Raw genomic sequence first — 26,835 nt, forward strand, 5'->3', positions numbered from 1 at the left:
ACCTGTAACAGAATACATGCACGTGTCAACTTTTACTTATTTATTTGAAAATAAACTATTCGAATCAAAAGTGACACCAGAGTCGAACCGAATCGAAATATGAATTCGGTCATGGTTTTTTTTTTTTTTTTTTTATATCATAATCTATGAGTTGGGTAAGACTCGAACTTAAGTCAATATATGAGAAAATTCGGTGAGACCATTAGGCCATTGGCTTCGTATTAATTTTGTTGTGATTCGAAATAAATTTTATTTCTTTTAGTTTGAAATCAAGAATGGTTCGTATGATTTAATAATTTTATTTAACAATTATATTATAATTAATCATTTCCGAGCAAAATGACTCACATGTCCAGACCCAAGTCTTATTATTCAGATGAATCATATACCCGAGTTGACAACAGTCATTCATCTATTCATTTATGATAATTCATTAATGTTTAGAATTTTATCATAAATGTCAGGCCAAACAGGCCAAATGCCAAAAGTTACATATAAAGAAATTCGGAAATAAAATCTCACATCAATAGCTTACTTAATGTTTGCTATCTTATTCCGATTGCTTCAATAATCTTTAGAATAATAATTTTTGTGATATCACGAGTATTTTTTGTAATAATTTTCGACGTGTGATGTACATGCGCCACGTTGCCCGATTGTAACCATGCTCCAGCTACCATGCGCGGCCGAAAATTTTCCGACAGATTACTTTCGTTGAGTTCTACAATTTTTGTGTTGAACGTTTTTCAAAATTTCCAGCTGATCTTGCCTAGATTGTATTTTTCCGACATGGTTTTCTACAGTATTAAGTTGTCGAAAATTACAACTTCCCGCGACTTTTCGGGTGATCGACCGACGCTTCTATAAACTAGGTAACATATTGAACAACTTTTATTATAAATGGAAGATCAAAAACAGTGTGTAAAGCTGTAAAATAAAAAAATCAAGAACATTCAACTTGTAGATGATAGTTTTTCTTGTTGATTTTGGTTGATGATGATACACCTCCAGTACATACGGACTTCCGGACCCGTAAGGATTAAGGCAAGCAAAATCTTCTAAAATCTCAACTCATCCTGAATCTCGCCTCAATTTTGCCAAAAAATGTCATGACTCGTATTTTTCCGACCTGAGTTTTAAGCATTTTTCCGATCTTGATTAATGTCGGGAGAGAGATCAGACAAATAACCCGATGAGATTCCCATCACGATCCGAAATAATATTATTAATAATTTAATATTTTATTGCCCGTACACAAATTAGCCAACTCTTTTTAAAGGAGGCTAGCCCATGTATGATATTTTTATAGTTTAAATTAAATTTTAATTAATTCATTTAAATAAATAAAGAAAATTTTCTTATTCTAGCTCATCTTAAATATATATTCTACAAATAATATTATATAACATATCCTTTAGTGTTTTAACAATTTTTAAAATACATTTTATTTATGTATTATAGTCATGGATTCATTGTTTGCATATGGGTGAGATATCTTATGTGATCTGATGAGTTAATAGTGAGAAGAATATCTGGTCAGAGTAAAATATGTGCATTTTGGAAAGGTGTTTCCTCAGTTGTACATGTCATGTCACTGTTATCGCTTAAAGATATATCACATCGTCATCGAATTCATTTACAACTTTCGATATACCAATTATTGCAGATTTGATCGGGATATATAAATTTAAGGGACTGTACTATACTCTAAGCATAACTTAATGTTCTTGCAGGTACTATTAGTGATACATAGGGGATCATAGGGAGGCGTTACTAGCGATCTTATCATGATCTAATAGGTGCAATCAGACTTGAGTTCTGACATTCTTGATCAAGAATTTGATAAAAAGAATGAGGCTAATCAGGGTAAGCCCGAATAAGAATAAATGTTATTCTGAATCACACGAAGTGTTGATCCCACGACCAGCTTCATCCTTAAACCACTAAGGAGCACACAAGCTCAAGGAGTTGAATTTGTTGACTGTAGTTTGATGAAAACCAAACAGTTACTTATAAAAGAGTTTATAAATTAATTCAATACAATGTAAGATGTGGAAATTAGCATAACAGCTAATTAAGTTAGAAGAGTGAAACTGTCTGTTTTACTAAAGGAGTCTACAAAAATGACAGCTGCATAAAATGAAGCGGTGAAAATTTTATCCTTCGAAATTTTCATTTTTTATTATATAAACGAGATTTACACCTTCGATATATCGACATTGTCTGAGTGTCGATCGAGGTTATAACGAGTTCAAAATTATTTATCTAGTAAATTTAAAACATACTAATGAAATAATAATAATATTAATAACGAGTACTATTAAATGCAAAATTTTCATGAAATATTTTAGAGGAGTTTTAAAATATTAATTAATTAATTGAGTGATTAAATAAATTTTATTTGATTTAAAGCATAAATATATATATATATATATATATATATATATATATTATTATTATTAAAAGTTGATAATGATTTAATGGTAAATGTATTTTTAAGAGTAGAAAATATATAAATTGAAAATTTTAAATAATGAAATAATAGTGTCTTGATCTTATTAAGATTCACGATTTGATCATGAATCAAAATTTATAATATTTCATTAAAAATTATATGAAACAAGATAATTTTGCACACAAACTTTCTCCATCTCTCCCTCTTGAAAAATTCCGGCCACCACACAAAATTTTAAAGAAAAATTTCGGCCACTTGCGCCATTGCATGACCGGATGCCGTTGGATTTTTAAAATTCCGGCGATCCAATCTCGACGTAAATTTCGTTTAGATTTTAGTACGATCTATACTAAAAATACAGTTTTTGATCGTTGATCTTATTTGACAATCAAAAAAAGAAGAAGATCCGTCTGTATCCACGACATAGTCACCTTCCTCCAATACAAAGTTATCCATCTCAAAGATCTAGGCAGAATCTTCGGCATGTACCCCAAAATTTTGACTTCAGGCATAAAATCTGAAAGTCCCTGATCAGAATTTTCAAAAGGTGATCAACAAATGCCCACGACTCTTGATTTCCAGCGTCAGGGATCAGTTGAAGCCAGCTCTGTTCTATCTTCACAGGCTTGGATTCAAGGATTTACACGAGATGGCATATCAGGACCCTATTTTGCTGTCTCCTGTGTCGAAAGAACTCTGATTCCGAAGCTGAATTATCTGGTTAGCTTGGGGTTTTCGAAATCCGATGCGGTAGACATGGTCCTGAGATGTCCGAGCATGTTCACGTTCAGCGTGGAGGGCAACTCAAAGGAGTGGATAAGTGTAATATTACTTCATCTTTTTCTGTTTATACCTGTGAATCCATGGAAAATAAGCACATTTTTCTTTATGATTAGTCTTTTATTATTTAATCTAAGGGGCTTAATTCTTATCATGTCATTATCTGTCCATTCGGTTTCGCAAACCAAATATCTTGTAGTTATCACGTAATCGACAACGGGTGTTTATCACGTAAGTGACATGATCATTGCATATTTTTTTACCTTCATCTTATGACATTAAATCTTTGAACTTCGCCTGGTGGAAGACAGGAAGAGTGCTCTGCATAACAGGGAAAAGCATCATGTTTCCTTTGTTCTTTCAACCCAAAATTTTCTGCCCATTATTTTGTATAATATTTTTGATATAGCCTCGCAAGTGGCGAGAAGGCTAAAAGAACATGTAGATCAGCAACAAGCATTGGTAAGTGCTAGCAACCGAGTGAAGTGAAGGTTCACCTTATGGAGGCAATGGGGCAGAATGACATTCAGAAGGTAGAATTGCACACTCTAATTTAAAAGCTTGAACAAGCTGGAGACTTAAAAGAAGCCACTAAGAAGAGATACACATAACTTGATCTTGCTTATAGACAACATCTGGCTGAAAGATAAGATCAAATTCTTGCCCGCATGGGCTTAGCTCAGTTGGTCGGCAGCAGTGAATCTTGGAGCAATGATTATGGATCGAGTCTCACTAGCGACAGTGTGGGAGTTTAATTCCCTCCAATAAGGGGGAGCTCCTTGTGCGCGGCGTAGCATAAGGTCTAGCTGCTGCTGGTTGGCTGAGTCACCATGATTTATCTCCTCTCACATTCCTGTCGAGCCGGGGGTGAGGGACGCTTATGGTGAGTGATTTCACCTTTTGGAGCGATAAGATCAAATTCTTAATTTTGAATTCTATTAATGGTTTTTGGGCTTATCATTGTGACTGCTAGGTTGGAATATATGAGTTTCACATTCAAAATCTCTTACCAAGACTGCTAATGCATTCAGAAGATAAGGGCCGATGACATTTGATCAAAACCAAAAGAAAATTATTACAAACAAAATTGTCAAAAGGGCTAAATTACCACATAACAATAAAAACAACACTCGAGTAAAAGAGGCTACTGTCATGAATTCTCCACTGAATTAATAAGAAATCAAATAAAAATAAGAATTAAGTCAACTAGCATGGTTTGCCTACACGGCACTTAAGCGCGCCGGAGAACCGTGTGAGCCTGCCAGCGTATGAACCGGGCTTGAAGTTGATCAAGTTACTCTTCAGTGACGTTTTTATTTGTTTGATTGGTGGACCTGATTCGGTAAAGAATGCTCCATTCAAGAACTTGTCACCTTCCGATCTCCATTGCCATTTCATCCACTCGCCCTTCGTGGCGTAGTCCCTCTTCGTCACCTGCTCAGAACAGATTCATTTAGTTGACACAAACCGGATTTGAGTTACGTTCTTCAATGAAAATGAGTGTACCTCTTTGGTGTAAAGGTTTTTAGATGCCTTGAATCGGTTGCCTTGGCTGATAATGGTGGGATGGGCGCTGCCGCCTATGGCATAGAGCTCCCATTGGGCATAGTCGTTGTTGACGACATGGAAGAAGCCCCATCGGCACCTTGGCATTCTCTGTATGCAACCAATTCCGAATTTGTTGAATGCAACAGTCACTTGCATTATTGCATCTTTAGAGTCGCTGTCATGTGCACCCAACAGAATCACCTGCATGCATGGTGTTTGAAAGGAATATTTTATTCTTTTATTATTTTGCTAAATTGATATTATCAATTTATGATTTTGCCTTTCTAGATTATCAAATCTTGTTTGATTTAATTTTAAATGATAATATCTTGGTTTAACATCTTGGTTTACGTATTCTAAATTAGAAGATCTTAATTGATTTAAATCTAGATAATATAGGATTTGTTTTTAATATGATTTGTATCTCTATGATATTTTATCTTTGGTTAAAAGAGTTTTTATATCTAATGAAATCTTGTTTCCATATTTTATAGGACTCTTTTATGGAAGCATTTCTAGGTCAAGCATGTATATATATTCATAGTGGTGGACGGTAGAGTAGATGCTACCTGTGGGGGCAGTGCCCTCACAGGATCTCAGCCATTGATTTTACATGGTGATTAAATCTGGGCCTTTGATCACTTCATGGGGTGTATGTGTGTTTAAATCTGGGCCTTTGATCACTTCATGGGGGCAGTTTCTCACAAGGTAGGGTGAAATAAACCGTGGTGGACGGCAGAAGGTGTGTGGTCTTAGAGAGAAAAGTGGAGAAGAGAGAGAAAAAGCTTTTGAGAAACAAGTGGGTTTTTAAAGAGAGTTGGACTATGGTACTTTTCACATAGAAGAAAATTACAAGTCCAACGAATATTTGCTCCGTTGTTTTTCTGTGATCGGTTATCACTTTTGTAGGAGCTTTTCGTGTGAGACTTGTGGTGTGACTCTTTCGTGAGGTCGGCAGAAGAGCGCATACATAGAAGAAAAATACAAAAGCCGAACCTATATTTTGTTGAGGCGTTTTTGTGATCGTTTGATCACTTTGTTGAGGAGAGGATCTGCTGGAGGTTTTCGGGAGTGCATATACAGAGTTCAGATTGTGAAAAGTTTGTGTGATTGATTCACTGTTATACCGTGTTGCCGATTGGTGTTGCCAACACTCAAGAACAACACTGACGCAGAGTGTTGATCGAAGAGTGTCGTCGTTTGGTTTTAAGCAACACGCCTTTTTATTTTATGCATCTAGTTTTTATGTGGTTTGTTTTGATACATTTTTAATTCTTTGGAGTGTCAAAGAATTTGGTTTTTTTTTCTCATTAGTATTGTTTTGGTGTAAACGATTTACATAATTTTTCTAGTGAATTTTTTGCCATGAGACATCGCACAAGTATTCGTACTTGTGCATAATTGAAATCTGGTGTTAATTTATTAAGGTTATACTTGAGCGTTAATAATTAACTTCCGCTGCCGTGTTGTGTGCTGTGTTGACAACACCGGACACAACACTAACTTCTGATACACACATTATAATATTTTAATATTTATTTCCTGCACAACAATTCCTTACAGTGTTTATAGTGATCATGGACCACCTCACCGAAGAAGCGATGAGAGGACATCGTTCCCTCGATCCAAAAATTTAAAATTTTAATTGTAATTTTTTGAAAAAAAAAAAAAATTCCCCAAAAAAGCTCATATGCTACATATCTTTGCTCTCAGCACTCGGACAAAATTCGAACTAAATGTGCAAAAACAAAATCAGTTTTTTTACTATGTTAGCTTGTAGTTAATTTGAATGAAGAAATATGAAAGGCTCAACTTACATCATTGTGATGGTTGAATTTGCAGTTAGATATTGTGACAGCCGTGGATCCCTCAATCACATCAATGAGACCATCTGTGCCTTTAGCCAAGGACACGTGGTCGATCCATATATTGCTCGAACTAAAGATCGAGATCGCATCACCATCGCTCCTCGTACGTAGGCCGATGTGGTCGACTGCGTCCCTGATCATCCCACCGGAGGCCGGAACAATGTTGTGCATCCAAATATTGTGTATAATAACATTTTTCACAAATTGGAGGGTGAATCCTGCGCCGTAGGCAATGTGAACTTCAGCACCCCGGCCATCGATGGTCTTGTGGCTGGTGAAAATGAGCTCTTGCCTGAGCTTAATGATCATGTGATGGGAGAATGTGATCCATAGTGGCCGAGGTTGGATGATGGCGTGGCGGAGGGTGCCGGGTTTCGGGTGGTCCATGTCGTCATCCGAAGGGTCGGTGACGATGTAGATCTTCCCCATTTTCCCGCCGGTGGCACGGCGGCCGAAGCCGAGTGCACACTCGGCTAGCCGCTTTCGATTCTTGGCCCAGTTGCGGTCGCAGCGCCAGCAGTTGTCGATGGGGTTCGTGGACTTGCAACCATTTTGTAGGAGGTGTCTCCTTGTGACATTCTCACTTACCAACTCCCTACACGTATCATGGCATGCATGATACAGTAGAAATTTGATTAGCGCAAAGAAACATCAAATATGATATTTTATTTAGGATATTTTAGAAATGAAAATATTTTTAAAAATTTATATGAATAAAATTTATAATTTATTATCCATGCATGGCACATATTGAGAGAGAAAGATCGGAAGAACAAAAATTTAGATTTTTCTATTTGATATTTAGAAATTAAAACTTTTATATTTCTTGACATGTTTTATATTTCTTGACAAGTCGTCTATCAAGTCAAATTATGGATATTGTAATATCTCAGTCCTAAATAGTGTTTTATATTAGTTATTAAGGATTGTAACGAAATGTTATAGCAACTTGGATTACTCAATTTCATAGTACGAATCTTTGTCCGTAGATAGTTATAATGTTAACCTTACATTTTTCATGATAAATTACAAAAAGGTTATTAAATGTGTAGATTGTTGAACCATTATGTGACACAAAAATAAAGAAACCGACTAAATTTTCAGATAAAGAAGAAGTAGCCCACGAGACCAGAAAAGAACAACTTCGGACAAATTGAAGAAACAAAAGTTCTTCTAGATTTGTATTTCAAATTATTTATATATAAGCGTATAATCAATTATATAGATTATGATTTTAAAATATTAGTATATTGATATTTTTTTACTTTATAGGGCTAAAAGTGAACAATTGAAGATTTTAAAATTTCTAACATCGAGGGTTGAAAATGTAAACATTTAAATTAGTATCTAGTTTATATTTGTTCAAACAGACAAATTTGTGAAGTTTTTTTTATCTTCATATTTAAGATCTATATGATTTAACTTGTTCTTTTATATGTATTGAATTGTGCTTAAATTTTTAAGATGGAACTTTTATGGATAAAAAAGTAAAGAATTTGGGATTTGGATTGAATTATAACTTATAAAATTGATTTTGATTACAATGAAGAATTAAATCTGTGATTTATTCAAAAAGAAGAATGATGAATCAACATCAACGAGTAAATTTAAATAGGCCAAATAATGTATCTCCTTGTAATCCGGAACAAGACTCAACTAAAAGGCCAAAGACTTGAAAACGAGACTCTTAATGAACCGCTTCCGAAAACAATTTTCTTTTTGTTTTTGATCTGGAATTCACATTCCAATATTGCAATATCATATTGAACTACAAGATGAGATAAGAAGATCATATATTGATAAAGGACCGATCCAGTTGGTTATCATTTTACTAATGTGAAAGTAAAAAAAGCGTAGAGATTTCAATCTTCTTGGTTTTAGATATATCAATTGCTTGAATTTTCTATTGAGAAGCAAAGTACATTTTGTTTCCTTTGATGTGTCTTTGAAACTAATTCATCACAATTTGACATATTCATTGTCCAGGGATTTAAAATTGGAAAAAAGATGATTATAAAAAATTTCCATTTAAGAGATATGAAGGAGGAAGGAATTCAAGGCATAGCTTTGCTATGAGAAAATGGTGTGATTTGAAAAATCTTGATCAACATATTGATAGAAGATTAGGAAAACAAAATTATGAGCAAATTGAGCGAAATATGTTGCCTTAAAGGTGTCTACATAAAGTGTGAAGTTTCTTGCAATACGAGATTGTTCTTTTAGGGGCCATGATTAATCAGCTTACTTTAAACCATGGAAATTATATGGAATTGATCATTTTGTTGTGAAGAATGAATCTAGAAATTGGTAGTATCAGAGAAAAAGCAACTAAAAATACAAGTTCAAAAAGATATTTTGAAAATTATTGTTGATATTGTGAGAGATAAAATTCGTGAAATTTTTTGACAAACCAAGTTTTGTATCCTTGTTGATAAAGTAATTGATGAGTCAAATAAAGAAAAAATGGCTATCATTTTAACATAAGTTGATAGGGATGGATTCATTATAGAACGAATTTTGATTTTGTTCATTTCGAAAGATCAAGTGCATGAACTTTGAAAAAAGATATATGCAATGTATTCAACCAATACAATCTTTTGACTTAAAATCGAAGGAGGCAATGATATGGTGCTGTAAGTAACATGTTTGAGGAATAGAATGATCTCTGGTCGCTATTTCTTAAAGATTCTCCACATACTATTATATTAGTTGTTTCGCTCATAGACCACAACTTGCTTTAGTTGCAGTTTCTAAATAGATACATGATGTAAGGTGTTTTTTTTTACATTAACTTCAGCTATTAATTTTTTTGATTCATCTGCTAAGCATCATTTTCCATTGAAATCTATCTGAAATGCTGAAATTAATGATTTGATAGAATCAAGAGAAATTGACACTAGCAATAGAGCTAATCCAGATTGTTCTTTGATACGAGCTGGAGCTACTCGTTGGAGTTAACATTTCAACTCTATTAGGAGATCCATTGTTTTGTTTGGTTCAGTGAGTATACTTGTTCAAGATTTTGTTGACAAATGTCTAAATGGTAACATTCGAGGAGATGCTAAAGATCTGTACTTGGATATAAAATCAATTGACTTTATATTTGTATCGTTTTTATGCATGAAATTTTAGGAATATCGTATAAATTGTGTAAGACATTACAGAAAAATGAAATAGATGTTTTGAACGCCATGAATTTAGTTTCTACGACTAGATTAACACTTCAGCAGATTCGAGATGATATATGAGAAGGATTTATTTGGAGTGTGTTGAAGTTTTGTGAAAGCAATGATATTGATGTGTCAGACTTTAATGATTGCTACACGCGAGGTACAAAACGTTCTTGTCTGCTGAAAAATAATATAATTGTTTATGATCATTATCATTTTGAAATATTCAGCACAGTAATAGATTTTTAGTCGATGGAATTCAATGAGAGATTTTCAGATAGCATAATGACCATTATGAGTTTGATGGACCGCGTCATGCTCAGTTTCAGAATCTTGATTATTTTCATCATTTGTGCCAAACATTGGCCAGAATGACGAAGTCAGTTATCGATCCATTGATTGATAGGTTGATATGGTTGGTTTTGACTCTTTAAGTTTTTACTGTAACTACAGAATTGAACTTTTCAAGAATGACTCTTTAAGACATCACATCGTAATAAAATTGAAAATGGCCTTTTAGCAATACCTTGGTTGTTTATATAGAGAAAGATATTGCTCTGGGTATTATAAACAAGTTTGATGTATAGAAAAATCGCCATACACATCTTAAGTAAGAATTCAGTATGTCTCTTTAGTTTCTATTATGTGATAGTGGGTCTCATGTGAGACCGTCTCACGGATTTTAATCTGTGATACGGGTCAACCCTACCCATATTCACAATAAAAGGTAATATTCTTAGCATAAAATGTTGGAATTTGGATGCTTAATGAATGAAAATTAAGCAAATAAATCAATATTGCTTAATGAATGAAAATTAAGCAAATAAATCAATGTGTTTGATTGGAAAAATTCGAAACGAAGAACGAAGCTTAATGAACGAATATTAAGTTCGGTGGTTCTGAATAAAACTCGACAAGAGTTCATCAAATATTGAAAGAAACTCAAACGAGTAGTCGGAACATGTAAGGGACGAAAAATCGGAGAAAAAAAAAATTAATGCATGAACAGTAGCCGGCGCGCAGTGCGCAGGCCTGCGCGCATGTGCGCGCGCATGCCAGTGGCAGGCGCGTACATGCGCACGCGCCTGCGCGCACGTGCGCGTTCCTGCCAGGGGCTGGAGCGCACATGCGCGCGGAGCGGCGCGCATGTGCGCGTGCCTGTCGAGAGCTCTCCGCAGGCTCTGCTGAGCGCTCAGCAGCGCGCGCGCGCGCGTGCAGGCGCGAGCGGGTGCCTGCACGCGCGCGCTGCCGAGCGCTCTCGGCAGGCGGGTGCCTGCAGGTTTTCGTGTCCCTTCGATTTTTCTGATGTTTTTTCATTTCCTTGGCATGTTTGATGATTGTGATCAGTTATAATGGCCAAGGGACACTCTCTATGAATTAAAGATCATGTCTTTTAATTTGAAAAACATTAAATGCATGATTATTTAAAATCAAACACACATAACATCATATGCATATTGATCTTCTTCTTCTTCCTTCTTCTTCAAGAGAGAGTTCATCCATTTCTTTGTGAAAGAACTTAAATATTTGAGTGTTCATTATTCAAGTGTTGTAGTTGTATCTTGGGAGAAGATTGCCACAAACTCTAGCAAATTGTGAGGGCAAATTCTTCTTAAGGACAAAGTGTTCAACACTTGCCTCTACAAAGCCATTTTCATTGTTTTCTTCTTGTTTTCCCTCATATTTGAATACCCCATACAACATAAAAAATAATACTTTTTCACGGATAACTCAAATAAGAGATCCGTCTCACAAATACGACCCGTGAGACCATTTCATACAAGTTTTTGCCATTACGTGAAGTTCAAATTATTATTTATAAGAATCCATGTGTTTCTTTTATTTTTATAATGTGAAATTGAAATTGATATTTAAAAACAATCTGCCTACTCGAGAAAATATTTATCGCAACATCCTGATTCAAGGGTATTTTCATAACGTATCGTGCAAAATGTAAAGTTTTTCCGAAAGATAAATGGAAGGAAAACAGGAAATTAAACATCATGGAGGGAAACAAATGGACTTGTACCTACCTGCCCACTAGTTCGTTAAATTCCTCGGTGACTTCCTCCGGCTTAGGATAAAACGCCTTCAAAGAATCCTCAAGAGATTCCTCAGACCTTTTCTGCAAATACTCATCAAAATTTGCGATTTTACCCGTCGACCGTGGGAGCGAAGCCGCGACGGAGACGATGCAAACAACAGCTAACAATATTTTACTATTACTAATAGCCATTAATTATCATATGTATGTAAGCTCGTTCTATCAAGATATTAGATTAATTTTTCTACCTCGGTTTCGTTAAATTTTCACGTCGAATCACTGGAAATTTTGTACCAGTGATTCAATTTTTTGGAGGAAAGGAGCAATTTTTGTTGAGACTGTTGGTTTTTATTTAAAAAAATGGAAACGTGGGATTATGCAAAAACTAGGAAAGACAAGGATGATGCGAGGTTATATGCCGTAAAGGTTGTGATGAACAACACAAGGCGAGAAACACTGGGAAATCAGTTGCTAAGTAGAGGTCAAAAGTTTTGTGGAACTAACTCCTCAATATATTTGTTGGTTTTATGACAAAATACGAGCGAAAAATTGTAATTTTAATCTTATATATTTGTTATTTGCGATTTGAGTGGGTCTCATGTGAGACCGTCTCACGGATCTTAATTTGTGAGACGGGTCAACCCATCAATATTCTCAATAAAAAGTAATACTCTTAGCATAAAAAGTAATATTTTTTCATGGATAACTCAAATAAGAGATCCGTCTCATGAATACGACCCGTGAGAGCGTCTCACATAAGTGCGATTTTGGTAATTTATGTATTAAATTTCAAAGCAAAAACTTGTGTGAGACGGTCTCACGGGTCGTATTTGTGAGACGGATCTCTTATTTGGGTCACCCATGAAAAAGTATTACTTTTTATGCTAAGAGTATTATTTTTTATTGTGAATATGGGTAGGGCTAACTCGTCTCACATATTATGATCCGTGAGACGGTCTCACATTAGACTCACTCAAATTTCAATTATATTCTATTTTTTTTATTTTATGTTATATGACAATGATTTAACTCCGACTTGACGTTTACATGTTCAATGTTATGTTAACATATTTGTTGAAAAAGAATTAAAATTACTAAAAATTGAAACATACTGAACGAAAATTCGTTGATGATATTTATCATCGATTCCTTAATCGATCAATTTTTATAGCACAGGATATGATCGATAATATTTGAGTGATTTTTCTCATTGATCGGATTTTTACCAAAGAAATTAATTAACTGAAGTTCATTGATGTAATCTCAACTTAACGATGTCCTATCCTGAATACCCTCTCAATTATGATATTGTGATGAAATAATAGATCAAGCCTCAGTCATCAGCTCATCCAAATCCACATATAATAATGTAATAATCTACGGGAACGAGTCCGTCGGCGATGTGGTGCTCAGCTGGGCTAGTGCAGCAGACATGACTCAAGTGGGCTTCATGTGGCTGTGCACAGCAAGGTGGCCACACAGCGCGGCCGCAGCTTGGTGAACGATGAGTGGTCCGACGCTATTTGTTGCATAGACATCACATTCACGAGTATATGGAAAACAGAGTGTGCCTGTGTTCAGCAAGTCAGACTTGTTTCTTTCCAAGAATCATGTTCACATCTTTGTAGGCATAAAAAAAACTACGCAAATCTTGAATAAATTACACGTGGAAAACATAAATCCAACAACATGTGATATGATGAGAATTTTCTTCATAATAACATAGACCAAGATACCAAATCATTAATACAGCCATGAGAGTAGAGTTGAGACTGCTTCTCAATCAATGAGACCGACAAAATATACACAAAATGGAGCGAGAATATATTAAAAATTCACTTCAAATAATGGATACACGCCTATGCTGTCATGAAGATTACATCGACATCGAAAGGCACTTCTGAGCTGTCAAACTGTGTGATGTATCATACAAGAAAAGGGGGGAGGTCTAGGAGAGAGAGACGGGGATGGATGCAAACCTTTACTCGGCATCGTTCACAAACGTTCTTCCCAAGTTGAAGTCTTTCTTCCCCTCCAACACGACACGTCAGTTAAATGCTAACATTCCTTTCAAATTGGATGCTCACGGAAACAAGAATGAGCGAAGAAAACGCAAAGATAACCAGCCAATCTGACCTTATGGCTTACTATTCGGTTTTGGTGAATTATGGGCAAACTGATGATATGGAGAAGCAAGAGAACCATTTGTAATCGAAAGGCTTCTTGGATGATGCTGACCGTTTCTTGAAACCGACCCTTGGGTTTTGAGACCGTTTTTACCATTTGGGCTACAACCTACTCGATCCCCTTGCATTGTTTGGAAGTAGTAAGACGAGCTAGCCATGTCTTTGAGGTTTGGCAAAGGCTTCAAAGCTTCAACAACTTCACTCATGAGAGGCCTAACTTTGGAATCTCGGCTAAGGCAACGTGCAGCCAAGTGTGCAGCTTTTTGGGCTCCTTTAATTGAGAAATGACCTTCAAGTCGTGGATCTATCAAGCGGTAAAAACGTCTCCTTTCACCGAGATGAGGCCTAGCCCATTCTACAAGGTTATGCTCCCCATTAGGCCGGTTCTTGTCCATCGATCTTCTGCCTGTCAGCATTTCAAGGAGGACTACTCCAAAACTATACACATCACTTTTTGATGTAAGGTGTCCTGAAAAAGAGAGAGATCATCCGAAATAAGTCAGATGTTCAAGAAATCTTCAATAAAAAGTCGTCATATATGTTGATGCCTTTATTGCTTTAATGAGACTTTCTTCCATCATCGTTATTGAAAATATAAATGCATGTCGACAGTACTCACACACCGTAAGTTGGTTTTTGGAAGACTCTAGAGCACCGGTCTAAAATTGAAATCAAAGACACAACATGATACCTGTCATGACATATTCTGGGGCCGCGTAACCGTATGTGCCCATCACACGCGTAGAAACATGAGTTTTTCCTTCATCAGGAGCATCTTTAGCAAGTCCAAAATCAGAAAGTTTGGCATTATACTCCTGCAGAAGGTTTAAGTTAATAAAATAAAAACACTTATGTTCAGCAGTTTAGAACAAATATCACACCACAGTACATTTTAGAAGAAATAGGATAAACATCGCAACACAGTACATTTTAGAAGAACTAAGTTTATTCAGCATTCGATACTCACAGCATCTAACAGGATGTTCGATGTCTTAAAATCACGGTATATAACCGGTTTTTCTGCTTCTTCGTGAAGAAAAGCAAGACCCTTTGCAGCACCTAGAGCAATTTTCATCCTGATAGACCACGGAAGAGGGAGAGACCCTACAAACTACAGTGATTAGAATAGCTCAACAGTGCACTAGATCACAAATCATATTGTGATCAGAGATCTTGAGGATTTCATTCAAAATATCATCCATGTAAAGAACAAAACTTTTTGACACCAGGAAATTTCAACGCAAAACGAACTGGGATAAAGGTAGACGCGTACTTCTGAAGAGGTGGTTCTCCAAGCTTCCTCTAGGCATAAACTCGTAAACTAAAAGCCTCTGATCATCTTCAATACAGTAGCCAATCAATTTAACTAAATTAGGATGAACAAGGTCCCCAAGATAATTTACTTCAGCCTGCCATGTGAAATAGCACTTCAGAATTGTCGATCCACACAAGGTAAAAAGATTAAAACAGGAAAGAAAGCTAATTCAGGAAAATCAATTGCAAATGTATCAAACCATCCATTCTTTGTGACCCTGAAGGCCATCATGATTCAGGGTTTTGACAGCAACAGTAAGCCCTGTCCCAGGCTTAACCGGTGCCGTGCCATTCTCTTCGATCCACCCTTTAAACACACAGCCAAAACCCCCTTCTCCGAGAAGTGATTCTGGTCGAAAATTTCTTGTTGCCAACTTAAGGTCATTAAATGTAAATTTTCTCAGCCGCGAAGAAACTTTAAGTTCATCTTCCAGTTTGAAGCTTGATGAATTGCTTTCAGCATTGCTCGTAGTGGTGGATGGGATCTCCGTGGCAGCTGGTCGGTCTATGCTCATACCATTTGGAGATTTACTTTCTGTTCACGTGCAAAACAGAAGATAAGAGCAAAGACAATGCACATTTTATAGACAGAAAAGTTTTGAAGCATGATTATACAATTAGACATTTTCGGCCGAACAACTATGTAGCATCTAGCATAACCAAAAATACATTATAAGTGTTCTGTTGTCTTTTATAGTGTATTTTGTAACATTTCAGAAAGAATAACATAACAAGTAAAGAAAAGGCCCATGTATCGTTTGTATCATATGCCTCTTCTATGTCTCCAACTTTCATGAGTAATTTAGCTCACAATACCATACTATAATGTCAATCAACACAAGTTGCAACAAATAAATCACATAAAAAGTAATCCACATAACCTAAAGAAAGAATCTTGAAGTTGATGCCAAAAAAAATCAAACAAATCTCGAAGTTCATGCCAAAAGAAAAATCAAACAAACAAATAGCACAATGAATAGAGATGGATTACCATGTGTGCTGATGCCACTAATAGAGTTATCCACTTTAGATCTTGAAGAAATACAGCTGCCGAAAAACCTCAACCTAATACAGCAACCTGTCTCCACAGATTCATCTTTTCCCTCAGCCCTTTTTGCTTTCTTCGCATTCCAAGAATCCCCCTTTAAACCATCGCCACTAAGTCCCATCTTCCAAAAAAAATCTCAAGAAATTCCACCCTCCTCCTCGCTATATTTGGAAAACAGACACTCAATCCCAATTCAATTTCATCCAACAAATCCCAACACAAAATCACCTAAAACAACTCGTACCCATATCAGAAAAATTAGACATGACAATCAAGAACCTCTCTTCCACTTTCAAGAAACCCCAAATAAAAAAAAAAAAAAAAAAAAAAGACACCCTTTCTTTGCCTTCAAGAACCGACTTTTAGTCAAATCTCAAACGTTTTTTTCTAGAAACATGAAAGATTAGTTAAAACCCACAAAAAAAAAAAAAGAAGAACAAGAAAACAAAACAAAATCGCTGAAACTGTTCAGATCCAGTTGGGAAAAAAACGAGTGAAATTACACGAAAAAGATCCAAATGAACTCGAATACTGCAGATCACATTCTTGACCTTCAAAGCAGAGAACTTTGGCCCTCCGCACTGTACAACAAGCAAAGCTGGAATCAGATAATAACACTATCGGTTCAAAAAGTAATACTATTGCTATTGCCAATATCACTCCCTCCTCAAAAAGAGACCGAAATCCCAACAAAAACCAAATATACTGACCATTTCAATGCTCAAGAAATATATAAATATAGATATATAATAATTATTATTACCCAATATTATTTTAAGGTATATAATTGTATCATTTATTACATATGAAGAAAAAAAATTAAAAGTATTTAAAAAATAGTAATATCAGTTCTAGCCTTTTTCTTTATGAAGAATCTACGACTAAATAAAGCAAAGGTGAGCTGCCCGTAGAATACAGGCATGGAGTTAAATATCCAGAATAACCTTCTGATTTTGTATTTAATTTTTGGAAAATAGATTAACATGCTTTCAATATATATATATATATATATATATATATATATATATATATATATAAAGAATAACAATAACAAATTTGAGCTAATGGAATAAATTTTCCATCTGATTAAAGATACATGATTATCAAATCACGAAAAGAATTTGAGTTGACAAAAATTTGTGTGAGACGGTCTCACAGGTCGCATTTTGTGAGACGTATCTCTTATTTGAGTCATCCATGAAAAGTATTATTTTTTATGTTAAGAGTATTACTTTTTATTGTGAATATCGGTAGGATTGACCCGTCTCACAGATAAAGATTCGTGAGACCATCTCATAAAAAATCTACTCATTAGAGTTTTGGGCTCTAGCTCCTACCAACTCATGCATTATTATTATTATTATATAATAATAACAAAATGAAGTGTTGATAATTTAATCATCATTTAAGGAATACAATCATCGTATTGTTACCAAAAAAATCATCGTTATCAACGACATATCAGACAAGAAAATGGGTAATCGAATTTGATGAACGTTTGTTTTGATGTTCGAGATTCAACTAATGGATTTCAACGGGTGTGATAGGGTTCTGAAGGATGAACCGGATATGGACAGTTCCAATAAGATTTCATCGATGTTACCACCTTCTTAAAAGTAACATAAATAAGTAGATAGTAAAACGTATATTGATTGTATTTGTCTCCGTCGTAGTATACAATCTTAAACTATAATTAAACATTCATGATTCAACATAAACCGTTGTTCATTGATTTTTAAAAAAAAAATTCTAAAAAGCTTGATAACCTACCAAATAAACGGAAAATGGTCCAGTAATTTCACATTGAAAAAATAGTTGAACCAACTTTAATTCATAGCGGTCGGGCCGTGCGTCTTAATTAATACTAGTAAAAGATGCACATGCATTGCATGTGCTATTATTATGTTTAATTTGATTAAATAATACTAAATAATTAATATGAAAATTATTTCGATTTAGAAAAGTTGTTCGATTTAAAGGAAATTTTTGTTCTGATTTTTTTATATTTAAAATATGGAGTGACTTGAAAAGGTTTTGAGTATAGTAAGAAGGGTAATTATGGAATTAAATATTTTGGTATCCAAAAAATTAGTTATTCTAAGGTCCTCACACTTAATATAATAGTATAGATAGTATAGATGTTTCATATTTAATTTATTCTTTATCTCGTTTAATCGAAAATGTGAATTATTTGATGTTTGGTTCAATTAGAGGAGAAAGTTTGTAATGCTCCTAAAAAAATAGTAAATTATTAAATATAATTTATTAAAAAGAAATTAAATTAGCAAAAACAATTAATAATTTATTTTTATTTTTTTAAAAGTAAGAAAAATGAAATTAGGGTAAAATAGGAAATACATGAAAGTGGGTTGGATGGAGCGGTCAGTTTCCATGGAGTGGAAGTGGGAGTGGAAGACAAGGGCAGCCCGGGCATGAGAGGTGGGACCCACGTGAATGGTGACGTGTCTCATTCGGTGTGCTGGACGTTACCCACGGCGCGTGAGAGAGGGGTACATTTTCGATCGCTGATGTGCATGTATCATCCCGTCTTGTGTGTGACGTAGTCATGACCCATAAACATTCATCATGTATTTTTTATTTTACTATCTTTTATTTATAATTTTCATTTATATATTATCATAAATATTAATTTATTAATAATATATATTAATTTTATTTAATAAACTAATAATATTTTTCAATTTTATTATTATCTCTAAATATAAGTTTCACTTGATATGTAGTTTTTTTTTTTTATGAAAATGTTAATGGAAAAATGAGTACAATACTAGGCAACAAAGCATTATAATTAGATCATAAAATAAAATAAAAAGAGTTTCACTCGGTTGACCTTGTTACCCTGACGAGTGTCTTTTATTTGAAGTCTACAACAAAAATTGATAAAAAAAAGTGTGTGAGCCGGTCTCACGAATCGTATTTTGTGAGACATATCTCTTATTTGGGTCATCCATGAAAAAGTATTATTTTTTATGCTAAAAGTATTACTTTTTATTGTGAACATCGAGAGGGTTGAAGCGTCTCACAGATATAAATTCATGAGACCGTCTTACAAGAGACTTACTCACAAAAAATTGAGAGAGATGAGGATCAAATCTACGAAAAAAATTGGAAGAATATGGTGTTCTAAAATGTGCGCATTGAGTATGATTAAGTATCAAACATGAGTAAAAAATTTGGATTCCAATAAAAAGTGTAGAAAAAGTGACGATGAGTCTAGCTATTAAAATTGTTATTTTTAAATTTGATACTCGCGAGGAATTTAGGGTCTGATTACAGCAAGGGTAACTAGTCCAGACGCAGGTTTCGCAATTATCTTGAGCCTGAAATCACGAATAAGACCGTTAGAAGGGACCAGGAGGGTGTCATGACGTAGCCTCTCCGACGCTCAAGTCAAAGACTGAAGATATATGGGAGAGCAGCTAAGGGTGCTGCTGAAATTAATATAGTGAATGAATTAACTGAACACTCAAACCTGATATTTATAGGAGAATATATGGACCCTTGATGGGCTTGTCTTTCATTTAGGATAGAGATGTAGCAGGAGTAGTAGGCTCGACTCATCCATTGGGTATCAAAATTAAAAAAGAATTATGTTGACATTTGGATAAATATGAAAAGGTTTGTTTTGTTTTAATTTTTAAATATAATATAACAGAAGGCCAAAAACCAAAAATTCTGACTTTAAAAATACTTATTTAAAAGTTTTTATTTAAAAAAAAAAAAACCTTTTCTAACCAAACAATATGTTTTTTATAAAAAAAAATTAAAAATTTGATAGCATATCTCAAAAATAACTTTAATAACATATATGTTGAGACAGAATCGGTGTGTCTCTCAAAGTGCTGCAACATAACAAGTCAATGGGAGTTTGTTAAGAAAGCATTGGCTTTGGCTCACTGGGGTGATCAATCAGTTGAGGAAGTTGAAAGCAGTTGCTTTGGGGAGTTGGATCAGCTGTGGAGAATCAAACACAGGTGTAATGGTTGCCTATAAAAAGGGAACTCTCGACTAGAAGATCCAACAAGAAAAAGAGAGGAAAAGATACAGGAGAGTGGTGAGGGTAAAGCACACACTAGAGGAGAAAGTGAGATCAAGGAAACTAGGCTTGATTGAAGAGATTCTAGAGTGTGGTTCACCATTGATGTATTCCTTGTAATTTCTCCCGTGTCATCTAATAAAGAACTTGTCGTCTTTCTTCCCGTGGATGTAGGCTTATCAAAGCCGAACCACGTAAATCAGTTTCTTTGTGTTGTTTACTTTTCTGTGTGCATGGCTGAGAAACAATAGCCTCGCTTAAATACAATCGCCGTGGATTACTTACCACAAGGAACCCAACAAGTGGCGCCGTCTGTGGGAAGGCTAATCCATCGTTGATCGACAAATCAAGAATATGGGATCAATGAAATTCGATATTGAAAAATTCACCGGTAATAATGATTTTGGGTTATGGAGAATCAAGATGCGAGCCATCTTGATTCAGCAAGGCCTTGTCGAATCACTCAAGGAAGAAGAATCATCTCAAGAAGACTCGAAAGAGAGGATGATCAATGCTTCCAAGGCACAGAGTGCCTTGATTCTATGCTTGGGTGATAAACCACTTCGGGAGGTTTCAAAGGAAACCACTGCTGCTGGAATGTGGGGAAAACTCGAGAAGATATACATGACAAAGTCTCTTGCCAATCGTATGTACATGAAACAAAGATTGTACTCGTTTAAAACCGATGATGGCAAGGCAATCTCGGATCAAATGGATGAATTTATCAAGATTCTTGATGATCTTGAAAATATTGAAGTAAAATTAGAAGAAGAGGACAAGGCTTTGATTCTGCTGAACTCCCTACCAAGGATTTACGAACATTTCAGAGATACCTTACTGTATGGAAGGGAGCAATCCATCACACTTGAAGAGGTTCAATCTGCCATTAAATCAAAAGAGTTACAGAGAAAAAACCAGATTCAAGGTCAGTCCTCTCAGGGTGAAAGTTTGAACACTCGGGGAAGAAACGAAAAACGCCAATACAAAGGCAAGAGAGGATGGTCAAGATCGAAGAGTCAGCCAAGATTTAAGTGCTATATATGTCATAAAGAAGGGCACTTCAAACGTGAATGTCCACAACGAAAGAATAAGGTACATGACAGAACGAAAGATGATGGTGAGGCTTCAATAACTTCTGATGGGTATGGATCAGCAGAGGCTCTAGCTATCTCAGACCAAGATACATCAAATGAATGGATACTGGACTCAGGGTGCACATTTCACATGTGTCCAACAAAATCTTGGTTCGAATCAATACAGGAATCAGACTCAGGCCTGGTTGTGTTGGGAAATAACAAGTCATGTAGAGTAAAAGAGATTGGAACTATAAGACTAAGGATGCATGATGGAGCTGATAGAATCTTGCAACAAGTCAGGTTTATCCCTGAACTCAAGAGGAATCTTATCTCGTTGGGCACTCTGGAGTCAAATGGATACTCTTTCAAATCAGATAATGGAAACATGAAAATCCTCAAAGGATCTCTGGTAGTCATGAGAGCAGTAAGAAAGAATTCATTATACATCCTATCAGGGAATACAGTCCTAGGTGGAGCATCCATTATTGAAAACCAAGACACGAAGACAAAACTATGGCATTTGAGACTTGGACATGTCAGTGAAAAAGGCCTCCTTGAATTGGCCAAGCAGAACCTCCTCTGTGGAGACAAAATTCAGGGTTTGGAAACTTGTGAGTATTGTATCCTTGGGAAGTCAAAACGAGTAAGCTTTGGGCCAGGAAACCATTCAACCACCAGACATTTTGAATATGTCCACTCTGATGTGTGGGGACCTTCAAGTACAGCCACACATGGTGGGGGAAGGTATTTTATGACCATAGTAGATGATTATTCAAGGCGATTGTGGGTCTATGTCCTGAAAACAAAAGATGAAGCCTTCTCAAGGTTTAAGGAGTGGGTCACACTGATCGAAAATCAATTGAATAAAAGGCTTAAACATTTAAGGACAGACAATGGTCTTGAATACTGCTCGGAAACTTTCAATATGTATTGCCGAGAGAAAGGAATTGTTAGACACAAGTCCACTCCTGGAACACCACAGCAGAACGGTCTAGCAGAACGAATGAATAGGACCCTACTTGAAAGAGTAAGGTCTATGTTGTTGAATGCTGGATTGCCAAAAAGCTTCTGGGGAGAAGCTGTAACCACTGCCAGCTACTTGATCAACAGATGTCCATCCAGCGCTTTGAAGTTTAAGACACCCATGGAGTACTGGTATGGAAAGCCGTCTGATTACTCAAATCTAAAAGTGTTTGGATGCTTGGCATACGCTCATGTCAAACAAGATAAGCTAGAAGCTAGAGCACTAAGGTGCATATTCATTGGTTACCCCCCTGGAGTTAAAGGCTACAAAGTGTGGAACTTAGAACGAACTGGTCCAAGGTGCTTCAACACAAGGGATATTACATTTGATGAGGAAAAGATGGGATACACTCTTCAAAAGGGAGGTAGTTCCACATCAGTTAGCCCTACCCCTAACTCCCATGTCGAAATGGAAAACATCTTGGACCCTATGAAAACATCCTTGGATCAAAATAATCTTGAACAATCTGAAATGGACCAAGTTCAAGAAACTGAATCAGGAATAGAAGGAAATCAGTACTTGTTAGCCAGAGATAGACCACGAAGGGAAATCAAGCCACCACAAAAGTATGCACAAGCTGACATGATTTCCTATGCACTCAATATAGCTGAACAGGTGGAGTCTACTGAACCCGTGTCATTTCAGGAAGCTGTGACATGCAAAGACAGAAATAAGTGGATGAGGGCAATGGATGAGGAAATGGAATCACTGAAGAAAAATAATACATGAGACCTTGTTCATAAACCCAAAGGGAAAAGAGTAGTTGGGTGTAGATGGATTTTCAAACTCAAGGAAGGTAGTTCTGATAACTCAAATCCAAGATATAAGGCCAGGTTAGTAGCAAAAGGATACACACAACTGGAGGGAATTGATTACAATGATATCTACTCTCCAGTGGTCAAACATGGATCTATCAGACTCATGTTAGCCCTTGTAGCTCAGCTGGACTTAGAAATTGAGCAACTGGATGTTAAAACTGCATTTCTCCATGGAAACCTTGAGGAAACCATATTCATGGAACAGCCCGAAGGATATTCAAGTGGAGTGGAGAAAGGGAAGGTGTGCTTGTTGAGAAAATCTTTGTATGGCCTAAAACAGAGTCCCAGACAATGGTACAAGAGATTTGACGAGTTCATGATACAGAAACACTTCACCAGAAGCAAGTTTGACAGCTGTATATACATGAAAGGCGATGGCTCACAACCAAGTATTTTCTTGTTAATATATGTGGATGACATGCTGATTGCAATCAGGAACAAGAGTGATCTTCAAGCACTCAAAGAGTCACTGAACTCTGAATTCGATATGAAAGAACTGGGGGATGCTCGAAGGATACTTGGAATGGAAATTATTAGAGATCGGAAAATGGGAACACTCTTCCTTCACCAAAGCTCATATATCAAGAAGGTGCTCCACAGGTTCAGAATGCATGAAGCCAAGGCAGTTACTACTCCATTAGGACATCATTACAAGCTGTCAAGTGATCAATCACCTACTGAGGATACAGAAAAGAACATCATGGAAAAGGTACCGTATGCAAGTGGTGTGGGAAGCCTGATGTATGGTATGGTGTGTTCTAGACCAGATTTGGCATATGCCTTGAGTATGGTATCAAGATTTATGGCCAATCCTGGAAGTTCACATTGGGAAGCTTTGAAGTGGATCATGAGATATCTCAAGGACAAGCAAGATCTAGGTTTAATGTTTAAGAAAAGGGTTGAAGTGATTAATCCCTTAACTGGTTTTGTTGACTCTGACTATGCTGGAAACTTGGATACAAGGAAGTCCATGACTGGAATCATTTTCACCTTATTTGGAACGGCTATAAGCTGGAAGTCCTCACTACAGTCTGTTGTGGCTTTGTCCACCACCGAAGCTGAATATATAGCTCTAACTGAAGGTGTTAAGGAGGCATTGTGGCTTAAAGGAATACTGACTGAACTTGGTATAACTCAAGAAAGTGTATCAGTACATTGTGATAGCCAAAGTCCCATTCACCTAACCAAACATCTTGCATTTCATGAACGGTGCAAACATATTGATGTAAAGTTGCATTTTGTTCGAGATGTCATTGCAGGGGGAAATGTAAAGGTTGAAAAGATTTCAACTCATGATAATCCAGCAGATATGCTAACCAAAGGACTGCCACAAGCTAAGTTCAAGCAATGCTTGGACTTAGTAAATCTGGTAACTATATCCTAATCCCTTTTGGGAGGTGGAAGAAGGAGGACACGCTCTTTGTGTGAGACAAGGTGGAGATTGTTGAGACAGAATCGGTGTGTCTCTCAAAGTGCTGCAACATAACAAGTCAATGGGAGTTTGTTAAGAAAGCATTGGCTTTGGCTCACTGGGGTGATCAATCAGTTGAGGAAGTTGAAAGCAGTTGCTTTGGGGAGTTGGATCAGCTGTGGAGAATCAAACACAGGTGTAATGGTTGCCTATAAAAAGAGAACTCTCGACTAGAAGATCCAACAAGAAAAAGAGAGGAAAAGATACAGGAGAGTGGTGAGGGTAAAGCACACACTAGAGGAGAAAGTGAGATCAAGGAAACTAGGCTTGATTGAAGAGATTCTAGAGTGTGGTTCACCATTGATGTATTCCTTGTAATTTCTCCCGTGTCATCTAATAAAGAACTTGTCGTCTTTCTTCCCGTGGATGTAGGCTTATCAAAGCCGAACCACGTAAATCAGTTTCTTTGTGTTGTTTACTTTTCTGTGTGCATGGCTGAGAAACAATAGCCTCGCTTAAATACAATCGCCGTGGATTACTTACCACAAGGAACCCAACAATATAATTGAAAGTTAACTAAATATGATATACAAAATATTAATATACCTAAAAAAATTCATAATAAAAATTAATTTATTTTAATTGAACCAAATAAAATATAGAGACATTATATACAAGAAATAAAATATTTATTGATTCATAAATATTTTATCAAAATAGTCATTATAGAAGATTTAATTGGACTGACTTTCTACATCATATCAATTATTTTAATATTTTGTAAACTCATAATTAATTAGATCACCGTATTGAGTCTTTTATTAAAGAGTGAGTCCAAGTAATTTAATTAAATATGATTGCCCACCAAATTATTTCAACAATGAGCATATACGAGAAAATCTGAGTTAGTTCGTTAACTCAACTCAGAGATAGATTTCCTCACAATTTGCGAAGTTCATCTTGCCTGGATTGTTTTTTGTCTGTTGGCATTTCCAATCAGCCATTAATCTGTATCAATTTACATACTAATCATTTTTTTAACTGTCTTCCGATTGGTTTTAAAATTAAACTCAATTTAATTTCTCGACATTCAATATTTCAAGAACCGAGCTATTGTCTCAACGATTATCTCTTAATCGATCCTATCAAAATGCAATAGTAGCAACATCCATAAAAAATGAAATTAAATAATTAATCAAAAACATATTTGAACTAAAATTGAATTTGACACCCTATCTTCTTATTTGTTGAAGCTTTGTTCTTAATTTGTTTACAGATGTTTGTAGATCAAAAATTCCTATGTCGTCTCTTCTTTCATTTAAGAAAGATTCTCTAGAAGACTTCGATTTGTATAATTTCTTGTACAAATTCATTTCAACTGAAGACTTATCTATTACCTAATTGAAACTCCTAGCACACTCGATTACAGGCTGCAACCTCACAATTCACATAATGTTTAACAGATACTTATACAAGATAACAAAGACAATCTTTAATGTCTTTCGTGAATATTCACTCATCTAAACTTTGATGCTAAACTCTCATGTGTATGTGTGAGTGATTGTGTGTGATGAATTTTACAGTGTGTATATATCAAATGTATCATCACGCTTGGATTTGCTATTATTCTAGCTAATTTCTTCATGTAAGTTGCTTTGAATCCCATTCCAAAGCTTGTACTTAATTGATATGGGCGTTAGACACAAGAAAATTACTGTTTGAAAAAGTTGTATATAGATTCTGACATTGCAACAATCAAATTCACATTTCTGTCCATTTTCTGAAACCGGGCTATTATCAGACCGACTTGATCAAACTACATTGATCTGATGGTCTGATATGGTCTGTTATGAGCTTGAATCATTAGCTTAATCAAAGATGTTCCAAGTGAACAGTTGTCAGGCTAGTACATGTTGAGTTGTTGGCTTTGCTTTGTTATAGCTCTTGGTTCATCGATTTGGGAAAAGTTGTAAGCATGAAATTATAGCCCTTTTCTTTTAACTTTCCACGAGATCAAGAATCACTCAATTCCAAGT

At 35.7% G+C, this 26,835-nt stretch overlaps 2 protein-coding genes across 2 annotated transcripts; both read right to left on the reverse strand.

Annotated features, from left to right (window-relative positions):
• Positions 1-4,261: 4,261 nt before the first annotated feature.
• On the reverse strand, positions 4,262-12,236 carry LOC140837154 (pectate lyase-like). The gene is made up of 4 exons (XM_073203202.1): positions 11,855-12,236; positions 6,601-7,246; positions 4,742-4,984; positions 4,262-4,669 (listed from the first exon to the last, which is right to left on the reverse strand). Exons 1-4 carry the CDS (start codon positions 12,055-12,057, stop codon positions 4,442-4,444), a joined length of 1,320 nt encoding a protein of 439 aa, XP_073059303.1. The 5' UTR covers positions 12,058-12,236; the 3' UTR covers positions 4,262-4,441.
• Positions 12,237-13,506: 1,270 nt separating this feature from the next.
• Positions 13,507-17,128, reverse strand: LOC140837153 (serine/threonine-protein kinase PBL34-like). Its single transcript, XM_073203201.1, has 6 exons — positions 16,357-17,128; positions 15,566-15,900; positions 15,325-15,460; positions 15,019-15,155; positions 14,743-14,866; positions 13,507-14,520 (listed from the first exon to the last, which is right to left on the reverse strand). The coding sequence occupies exons 1-6, from the start codon at positions 16,532-16,534 to the stop codon at positions 14,003-14,005; spliced, it is 1,428 nt and encodes a 475-aa protein (XP_073059302.1). The 5' UTR covers positions 16,535-17,128; the 3' UTR covers positions 13,507-14,002.
• Between the last annotated feature and the right edge of the window lie 9,707 nt (positions 17,129-26,835).

The sequence above is a fragment of the Primulina eburnea genome, chromosome 7, assembly GCF_022965805.1.
Source record: "Primulina eburnea isolate SZY01 chromosome 7, ASM2296580v1, whole genome shotgun sequence".
Lineage (NCBI taxonomy): Eukaryota > Viridiplantae > Streptophyta > Magnoliopsida > Lamiales > Gesneriaceae > Primulina > Primulina eburnea.